This window comes from Coregonus lavaretus (genome assembly GCF_964263955.1).
Source record: "Coregonus lavaretus genome assembly, chromosome: 4".
Lineage (NCBI taxonomy): Eukaryota > Metazoa > Chordata > Actinopteri > Salmoniformes > Salmonidae > Coregonus > Coregonus lavaretus.
The window spans coordinates 48212345-48223226 of NC_139991.1; the positions used below are offsets into that span (position 1 = coordinate 48212345).

Here is a 10882-nt window from a genome sequence, read left to right on the forward strand (position 1 = left end):
TAGTATAAATGGTCATCTTGAATCAGTTGAAAAATAAATATTTCATATACTGTACCAGGGCCCACCGTGGAAGCTACTATGACAACATCCCTTCCAAGTTTGTTTCTCTGTTACCATCTGTCTGGATAGAGGGGAAGATACGTGGTGGTCACTATGACTCAGGGTAATGGACATTGTGAAACCCTGGCTGCAACAGAACAGATGGGAGGGGTCTCCTCCTGTATAAAAGGTGTGCTTACAGGGGTCTCTGGATCAGCATGATGAAGACGCTGGGTATTTTGGTTGCTTCTGCCCTGTTCCTGGGGTCCGCCTCGGCCGCCACTGTAAGTCCATTTTAGTTTATTTGGTTTTGATTATTTGATCTTTAGTGTAATTAAAGATATCTTATTTTTCTTTTTCTAAAACACATTTCCAAATATGATATTTGTTAATAATGTAGGTGTTTTAATGTAGCTATAATGTTTTTTTTTTATAACTATCTGTGGTTTTGATCCCCTCATTGAGGTAAAAAGATACAGTAGAAATATACAGTGAGCTCCAAAAGTATTATTTTGTTGTTTTGGCTCAGTACTCCAGCGCTTTGGATTTGAAGTGATACAGACTGTCAGCTTTAATTTTAGGGTATTTTCATCCATATCGGGTGAACCGTTTAGAAATTACAGCACTTTTTGTACATAGTGCTAAAAGTGCATTTTAGGGGACCAAAGGTATTAGGACAAATTCACTTATGTGTATTCAAGTAGTAAAAATTGAATTATTTGGTGCCATATTCATAGCACGCAATGACTACGTCAAGCTTGTGACTACAAATTTGTTGGATGCATTTGCTGTTTTGATTGTGTTTCTGATTATTTTGTGCCCAATAGAAATTAATGGTAAATAATTTTTTAGTCACATTTATTGAAAATAAGAATATAATATGTTTCTAAACACTTCTACATTGATGTGGATGCTACCATGATTACAGATAATCCTGAATGAGTCGTGAATAATGATGAGTGAGAAAGTTAGACTCACATATCATACCCCCAAGACAGGCTAACCTCTCATTTTACAATAATGGGAGGTTAGCAGTGGGGTTTATCTATTCTTATTTACAATAAAGGTGACTCCAAAATAGACACAATACATTATTTACCATTCATTTCTATGGGGCACAAAATAATCTGAAACACAACCAAAACAAACAGCAAATGCATCCAACAAATTTGTAGAGTCACAAGCTTGATTTAGTCGTTGTGTGCTATGAATATGGGACCAAATACTTTTAAATACTTTAATACACATATAAGTGAATTTGTCCCAATACCTTTGGTCCCCTAAAATGGGGGGACTATGTACAAAAAGTGCTGTAATTTGTAAACTGTTCTCCCGGTATGGATGAAAATACCCTCAAATTAAAGCTGATAGTCTGCACTTTAACCTCACAGTAATTGTATAATTTCAAATCCATAGTGCTGTAGCACAGAGCCAAAATAACAAAAGATGTGTCACTTTCCCAATACTTTTGGAGCTCACTGTAATTTGACAAATAAAATAGGCTAAATGTAAAAGTGTTTATACTGATAAAGTAACCAATAGTGAAACACAAAGGGTTAAGAACTTCACCTGCATTTGTACTCACTGCAGGTTTTTTGACATCTTTATCATCAACAGGTTGATAAGCAATGTGAATTCAACAGCTGAACACCTTTTTTGCAACAGTTCACTAATACAAAACGCAAAACAATGACACCACTACATGCATAAAACAGCAACACTGAATAGATTTGTGCATAATAAAAATAGTTTCACACTTGCATATATTACTGAATGTGTAATGAGTTGGTATCTGCCCTTTGGGTGTCGATGTGTAGCTTGGAGTGGTGTACACTGAGGGAGGCATGGTACAGGGGAAGAAGGTCAATTCTGATGGACTCTTCCGCACCATGGACGTCTTCAAAGGAATCCCCTACGCTGACAAGCCCGGCATTTTTGAGAAGCCCAAGCGTCACCCTGGATGGGATGGTGGGTACCAAAAAATAAAATGCCTCCAATGTCCATCCATTCAGCAAGGAAAACAATGTAGTAATACTGAAGCAGATTGTAAAATAAATATTGGACAGCCATATTGGACCATAGCCTTCCTAACACTCATCTGACTTATTCTCCCCGTGTCTCCTTCCAGGTGTTCTTAAGGCTACTGAGTTCAAGCCGAGGTGCATGCAGCTGAACCTGCTCCAGGCTGACACCCGAGGCCAAGTGGACTGCCTTTTCCTGAACATCTGGGTCCCTCAGGGCCTCAGCGGTATGTAACATGTACCTGTGTCTTTCACCCATACCTGTCACTAGAGTAGGACATCGGCTAATAAGGCATCAGCCCTTGTCTTTATCCACATAACAAGACATCATACAGTATGATCTGCTGATGTGTCATAATACTAATAATAGTATAACTATGATGTAATGCTACAAATGTATTGAAATATATCTCCTCCCTTCCTAGTTTCCACTGGTCTGCCAGTCATGGTTTGGATCTTTGGAGGTGGTTACCTGGTTGGAGGCTCTATGGGCGCTAACTTCCTGGATAACTATCTGTATGATGGGGAGGAGATTGCAAACAGGGGCAACGTCATCGTGGTGACTCTGGGTTACCGTGTGGGCACCCTGGGCTTCCTCAGCTCTGGAGATGCCAGCGGACCTGGTAGGTATCAACCAAGGCTTTGCCTGGCTGGCTAGGTGGGTGGTGGGTGGGTGGCTTTGGTACAATCGTTGTCGCATCAGCTGATGTATGACAATTACCTTTTCTTCATGTAGTGATTCTCAGGTGACTGAATCCACTATATGATAATGCTGATTAAGATTACTGTGTTCAATAAAACCTTTAATCATCAACTGGCTCTATCAGAAACTTTTGCCATTCTGTGGGAGCCAGATGTACAGTATGTTAGTAGGGAGATTACTGCTGCTGGCTCACAGAGCGGTCTTCCATGTCAGGTAACTATGGTTTGTGGGACCAGCATGCTGCCATTGCCTGGGTGAACAGGAACATCCGCGCCTTCGGAGGAGACCCCAACAACATCACCGTCTTCGGAGAGTCTGCCGGCGCTGCTAGCGTCAGCTTCCAGGTGTGGGACTAAAAAGAGGACTAACAGTTTTAAAACAGAGCTTTCAGGGCAAAGGTAGTCATATCGAAATACAAAAATGGCCAGGACAATGATGTTTCCTCAGTCTCAATGTTATATACTCTTCATTATAATATCATGATTATTCAGTGACTTCCTGTCATAAAACATATGTTTATTGTCAGTGTGTAGTTTCTGGTAACTGTCGTGTCTATGACATTAGTTTAACACATTTGATACTTTTAACAATGAGAACAGGGAGACTTCTGATACCTTATTCTGAACCATGATGTCCTGTACAGAGTGATGGTCAGCCGAGTTTTTGAGACCTCCATGATCTAACAAACAGGGTGATGGAAAATACTTGGACTTTAGACCATTTTAAGTTATACCTTTTTGGATTGTTAGATATATGTAAGCATTAAGCAGGTTGCTCCTGTTACGATTGTAAGTAAAGATACTGTAGGTAAGGATATGGCATTCGGCTTGGGTCCTCCATCCACAGTATTAACAGGCTAGCAAATGCAGAAAATGCTATGTACTAATTCGAGTTTGAATGTACTTTATCGCCACACAGACGCTCTCTCCCCATAACAAAGGGCTGATCCGCAGGGCCATCTCCCAGAGTGGCGTTGCTCTCTGCCCCTGGGGCATCAACAAGAACCCCCGTACCTTTGCAGAGATGGTATGTGTACTTCAGTAACATTGGGGTGGAATATGGACTGACAGAGATGGATGTTGGTTGTTAAAGGGCTGTCTCATCCCCCATTCCTCTCTCTTTAGGTTGCTGAGAAGGTGGGCTGCCCCATTGATGAACAGATGATGGCCTGCCTGAAGCTCATTGACGCTAAGGAGCTCACCCTTGCCGGTACCCTGTCCCTGAGTGGTTCTCCCTCCAGTGAGTATTCACTGAGGTTAATATAAGGGGCTGTGGCATACTGAGCAAGATGCTAAGGAGGTTGTGATTTGCATGCATTGATGCCTGTATAGATGAGCATTAGCCTGACGCTCACATATCTCCTCAGCCCACCATTCTACACAGGAATTTAGTGATGGCCATGTCCTACCCATAGCATTAAAAGGTATGTCTTTCTCTGCCTGCCTCCTCCAGCCCCCATAGTGGACAACTTGGCCCTCTCCCCTGTGATCGATGGGGACTTCCTGCCTGATCACCCAGGCAACCTGTTCCACAACGCTGCTGACATTGACTACCTTGCAGGGGTCAACAGCATGGATGCCCACCTATTCACTGGCTTGGATGTACCCGCCGTCAACAAGCCAATCGAGAGCGTCCCTCTGTGAGTGACCATTGGCTGATTGGTTACCTGGGAGGAAGAGGGTACTCTGTTCGGTGTTGGCCATGTGCACTGTGTAGCTTAAATGGGACAGCAGATGTACCCACAAAGCATTTTATAGAACCAACCAAGTCTAACTAACAAGTAGGAGTATAATAAAATGTATTAAAAAGAATAGGGTTATCACTTTGGGTTATCACTTTGGGTTATCACTTTGGGCAGGTCCCCAACACAGTTGGCTTAAGAAGGGGTTGTCAGGTTGTTATATCTCTTGAGACTAATCTCTCTCTTCCTCACTGAAGGTCAGATATGAAACTGCTCCTGGGTGCTTTGACTAAGAAGGGAGAGGCCGCTATCAACAGCGCTTTCACAGAGTACACGGCAGACTGGGGAGATAAGCCCAGCCAGGAGGCCATCAAGAAGGCTGTTGTTATGATCGAGACTGACTTCATCTTCCTGGTTCCTACCCAGGTTGCTCTCTATCTGCACGCCTCCAAAGCCCAGTGAGTCCACCTCCTTGTTACTCTAGCACAGCCCTTCTTCCCCAGTATGTGCTGCTTCCCATCCCAGCGTCACATATCTGATATCTAATCATTCCCCCTCTCCTTGCCCTATCCCAGATCTGCACGCACCTACTCCTACCTGTTCTCAGAGCCCAGCCGCATGTCAGGGATAGTCCTACCTTTCCCCAGCTGGATGGAGGCTGACCACGCTGATGACCTGCAGTTTGTGTTCGGCAAGCCCTTCAGCACGCCCCTGGCATACTGGCCCAAGCACCGCAACGTCTCCAAATACTTCATCGCCTACTGGACCAACTTCGCCAGGACCGGGTAAAAAAGAGCTGCAGTGCAATCATATACAGTAATCACACCCTGTGGGGGATATATATACAGTACACACCTACTAATTCCAGGGTTTTTCTTTATTTTTACTATTTTCTACATTGTAGAATAATAGTGAAGACATCAAAACTATGAAATAACACATATGGAATCATGTAGTAACCAAAAAAGTGTTCAACAAATCAAAATATACTTTATATTTGAGATTCTTCAAAGTAGCCACCCTTTGCCTTGATGACAGCTTTGCACACTCTTGGCATACTTTAAACCAGCTTCACCTGGAATGCTTTTCCAACAGTCTTGAAGGAGTTCCCACGTATGCTGAGCACTTGTTGGCTGCTTTTCCTTCACTCTGCGGTCCAACTCATCCCAAACCATCTCAATTGGGTTGATGTCGGGTGATTGTGGAGGCCACGTCATCTGATGCAGCACTCCATCACTCTCCTTCTTGGTCAAATAGCCCTTACACAGCCTGGAGGTGTGTTGGGTCATTGTCCTGTTGAAAAACAAATGATTGTCCCACTAAGCGCAAACCAGATGGGATGGCGTATCGCTGCAGAATGCTGTGGTAGCCATGCTGGTTAAGTGTGCCTTGCATTCTAAATAAATCACTGACCGTGTCACCAGCAAAGCACCCCCACACCATCACACCTCCTCCTCCATGCTTCACGGTGGGAACCACACATGTGGAGACCATCCGTTCAGCTACTCTGCGTCTCACAAAGACACGGCAGTTGAAACCAAAAATCTCAAATTTGGACTCATCAGACCAAAGTATAGATTTCCTCCGGTCTAATGTCCATTGCTTGTGTTTCTTGGCCCAAGCAAGTCTCTTCTTCTTATTGGTGTCCTTTAGTAGTGGTTTCTTTGCAGCAATTCAACCGTGAAGGCCTGATTCACACAGTCTCCTCTGAACAGTTGATGTTGATGTGTCTGTTACTTGAACTCTGTGAGGCATTTATTTGGGCTGCAATTTCTGAGGGTGATAACTCTAATGAACGTATCCTCTGCAGCAGAGGTAACTCTGGGTCTTCCTTTCCTGTGGCGGTCCTCATGAGAGCCAGTTTCATCATAGTGCTTGATGGTTTTTGCGTATTGACTGACCTTCATGTCTTTAAGTAATGATGGACTGTCATTTCTCTATGCTTATTTGAGCTATTCTTGCCATGATATGGACTTGGTCTTTTACCAAATAGTGCTATCTTCTGTATACCACCCCTACCTTGTCACAACACAACTGATTGGCTCAAACGCATTAAGAAGAAAATAAATTCCACAAATTAACTTTTAACAAGGCACACCTGTTAATTGAAATGCATTCCAGGTGACTACCTCATGAAGCTGGTTGAGAGAATGCCAAGAGTGTGCAAAGCTGTCATCAAGACAAAGGGTGGCTACTTTGAAGATTCTCAAATAAAAAATATATTTAGATTTGTTAACACATTTTCTTTTGGTTACTACATGATTCCATATGTGTTATTTCATAGTTTTGATGTCTTCGCTATGATTCTACAATGTAGAAAATAATAAAAATAAAGAAAAACCCTTGAATGAGTAGGTTTGTCCAAACTTTTGGCTGGTACTGTGTGTATATATATTCGATTTATCATAGTTTTTGTGAGGATAAGATCACTTTAGAATTTGAATATTGTATTTTCAATTTTCAAATTCTAAAGTGATATTATCCTCACAAAAACTATGATACATCGAAAGTTCTCACCATTATGCTTTTCTTACCATCCTCAACCCCTTTCCCGCCACAGAGACCCCAACAAGGGGGAGTCCAATGTGCCTGTGACCTGGCCTGCATACACCACCTCTGGGCAAAAATACCTGGAGATCAACGCCAACATGAACAGGAACTCCGTCCATGAGAAGATGAGGATGCGCTTTGTGAACTGGTGGTCTAACACCTTACCCAGCCTTCCCTCCGTCTGAGGTAGCTCTGAGGTAGCTCTCACTAAGCACAGGCTCCCCGATGCATAATTGACATCATGCTACATTCACAGCTATACAAATTGGTTGTGTTATGTCACAAATAAATGCAAGGCTACTAGTACCACCAGATGGATTTCTGATTGTAACCCTTTTTTCTTCATAAGTAAATGAATGCAATTAAGACGTCCACCCTGTTGTCTGTTTTTAATACCGTCCAGTCACCAGTGAAAGGTGTTTTGTTTGTATTTATCAAGAAAATGATCGTATATGGACATTATAAACTCTTTACTATATATATATATATATATATATATACACAGTGGGGGAAAAAAGTATTTAGTCAGCCACCAATTGTGCAAGTTCTCCCACTTAAAAAGATGAGAGAGGCCTATAATTTTCATCATAGGTACACGTCAACTATGACAGACAAAATGAGAAAAAAATAAAACAGAAAATCACATTGTAGTATTTTTTATGAATTTATTTGCAAATTATGGTGGAAAATAAGTATTTGGTCAATAACAAAAGTGTCTCAATACTTTGTTATATACCCTTTGTTGGCAATGACACAGGTCAAACGTTTTCTGTAAGTCTTCACAAGGTTTTCACACACTGTTGCTGGTATTTTGGCCCATTCCTCCATGCAGATCTCCTCTAGAGCAGTGATGTTTTGGGGCTGTCGCTGGGCAACACGGACTTTCAACTCCCTCCAAAGATTTTCTATGGGGTTGAGATCTGGAGACTGGCTAGGCCACTCCAGGACCTTGAAATGCTTCTTACGAAGCCACTCCTTCGTTGCCCGGACGGTGTGTTTGGGATCATTGTCATGCTGAAAGACCCAGCCACGTTTCATCTTCAATGCCCTTGCTGATGGAAGGAGGTTTTCACTCAAAATCTCACGATACATGGCCCCATTCATTCTTTCCTTGACACGGATCAGTCATCCTGGTCCCTTTGCAGAAAAACAGCCCCAAAGCATGATGTTTCCACCCCCATGCTTCACAGTATGTATGGTGTTCTTTGGATGCAACTCAGCATTCTTTGTCCTCCAAACACGACGAGTTGAGTTTTTACCAAAAAGTTCTATTTTGGTTTCATCTGACCATATGACATTCTCCCAATCCTCTACTGGATCATCCAAATGCACTCTAGCAAACTTCAGACGGGCCTGGACATGTACTGGCTTAAGCAGGGGGACACGTCTGGCACTGCAGGATTTGAGTCCCTGGCGGCGTAGTGTGTTACTGATGGTAGGCTTTGTTACTTTGGTCCCAGCTCTCTGCAGGTCATTCACTAGGTCCCCCTGTGTGGTTCTGGGATTTTTTCTCACCGTTCTTCTGATCATTTTGACCACACGGGGTGAGATCTTGCGTGGAGCCCCAGATCGAGGGAGATTATCAGTGGTCTTATATGTCTTCCATTTCCTAATAATTGCTCCCACAGTTGATTTCTTCAAACCAAGCTGCTTACCTATTGCAGATTCAGTCTTCCCAGCCTGGTGCAGGTCTACAATTTTGTTTCTGGTGTCCTTTGACAGCTCTTTGGTCTTGGCCATAGTGGAGTTTGGAGTGTGACTGTTTGAGGTTGTGGACAGGTGTCTTTTATACTGATATCAAGTTCAAACAGGTGCCATTAATACAGGTAACGAGTGGAGGACAGAGGAGCCTCTTAAAGAAGAAGTTACAGGTCTGTGAGAGCCAGAAATCTTGCTTGTTTGTAGGTGACCAAATACTTATTTTCCACCATAATTTGCAAATAAATTCATAAAAAATCATACAATGTGATTTTCTGGATTTTCTTTTCTCAATCTGTCTGTCATAGTTGACGTGTACCTATGATGAAAATTACAGGCCTCTCTCATCTTTTTAAGTGGGAGATCTTGGACAATTGGTGGCTGACTAAATATTTTTTTCCCCCACTGTATATATATATATATATATATATACATATTAAACAAAGACCGATGGTGAAAGAAACAGTAGCATGTTGGGGTAGACCTATTCACCCAAGTTGCATCAGAATTAACAGTGAAGTTGTTTTTCTCTGATTAGTTGCAATACTTATTTTTTGCCACCATAGATCACTGACAATTTACTATCCTGGGAAATATAGAAAAAGGAGGCAAGCACTCCGTTTTTGCATAAATCATCCTATATTTATTTATGGGTCATGGACAGGTTTAAGCATAAATCATAGTCCCCAGATTCCAGGAGATAGTCTGGTGTCCTATTGTGACATAGAAACACGGCTCTGACATATAGACAAGACTGCCCGCGTGTGTTGCAAAATAAATGTACACATACATATTCAATCATTTCATCCAAAATGCTCGCGCGCGTCAACGGGCGTATGTCTGCGTAGCCAGGTGCTACAATTCTTCTTCTTCGATGAGGTTTAACGGCAGTCGGCATCCAATAAATGTTGCATTACCGCCACCTACTAGACTGGAGTAAACCTCCCTTAGATTTGCTTGAAAATAAAAATAACTCAACAAATACTCTACCATCTAACCCTACAGTAACTAAATACCCACCACCCTACTCCACTATTTAAATCTATTTAGTCCTACAGTGGGGAAAAAAAGTATTTAGTCAGTCACCAATTGTGCAAGTTCTCCCACTTAAAAAGATGAGAGAGGCCTGTAATTTTCATCATAGGTACACGTCAACTATGACAGACAAAATGAGGAAAAAAATCCTGAAAATCACATTGTAGGATTTTTAATGAATTTATTTGCAAATTATGGTGGAATAACAAAAGTTTTTCAATACTTTGTTATATACCCTTTGTTGGCAATGACACAGGTCAAACGTTTTCTGTAAGTCTTCACAAGGTTTTCACACACTGTTGCTGGTATTTTGGCCCATTCCTCCATGCAGATCTCCTCTAGAGCAGTGATGTTTTGGGGCTGTCGCTGGGCAACACGGACTTTCAACTCCCTCCAAAGATTTTCTATGGGGTTGAGATCTGGAGACTGGCTAGGCCACTCCAGGACCTTGAAATGCTTCTTACGAAGCCACTCCTTCGTTGCCCGGGCGGTGTGTTTGGGATCATTGTCATGCTGAAAAACCCAGCCACGTTTCATCTTCAATGCCCTTGCTGATGGAAGGAGGTTTTCACTCAAAATCTCACGATACATGGCCCCATTCATTCTTTCCTTTACACGGATCAGTCGTCCTGGTCCCTTTGCAGAAAAACAGCCCCAAAGCATGATGTTTCCACCCCCATGCTTCACAGTAGGTATGGTGTTCTTTGGATGCAACTCAGCATTCTTTGTCCTCCAAACACGACGAGTTGAGTTTTTACCAAAAAGTTATATTTTGGTTTCATCTGACCATATGACATTCTCCCAATCCTCTTCTGGATCATCCAAATGCACTCTAGCAAACTTCAGACGGGCCTGGACATGTACTGGCTTAAGCAGGGGGACACGTCTGGCACTGCAGGATTTGAGTCCCTGGCGGCGTAGTGTGTTACTGATGGTAGGCTTTGTTACTTTGGTCCCAGCTCTCTGCAGGTCATTCACTAGGTCCCCCCGTGTTGTTCTGGGAATTTTGCTCACCGTTCTTGTGATCATTTTGACCCCACGGGGTGAGATCTTGCGTGGAGCCCCAGATCGAGGGAGATTATCAGTCTTGTATGTCTTCCATTTCCTAATAATTGCTCCACAGTTGATTTCTTCAAACCAAACTGCTTACCTATT

The 10882-nt window shown here is 42.5% G+C and overlaps 1 protein-coding gene across 1 annotated transcript; it reads left to right on the top strand.

Moving 5' to 3' along the window:
* Nucleotides 1–257: 257 nt before the first annotated feature.
* LOC311127096 (bile salt-activated lipase-like) lies at nt 258–7366 on the top strand (the record flags this gene model as incomplete). The annotated part of the gene is made up of 11 exons (XM_084158860.1): nt 258–323; nt 1857–2007; nt 2168–2287; nt 2486–2683; nt 2977–3107; nt 3682–3789; nt 3888–4002; nt 4216–4402; nt 4702–4902; nt 5020–5229; nt 7005–7366. 11 exons carry the CDS (start codon nt 258–260, stop codon nt 7177–7179), a joined length of 1662 nt encoding a protein of 553 aa, XP_084014986.1. The 3' UTR covers nt 7180–7366.
* Between the last annotated feature and the right edge of the window lie 3516 nt (nt 7367–10882).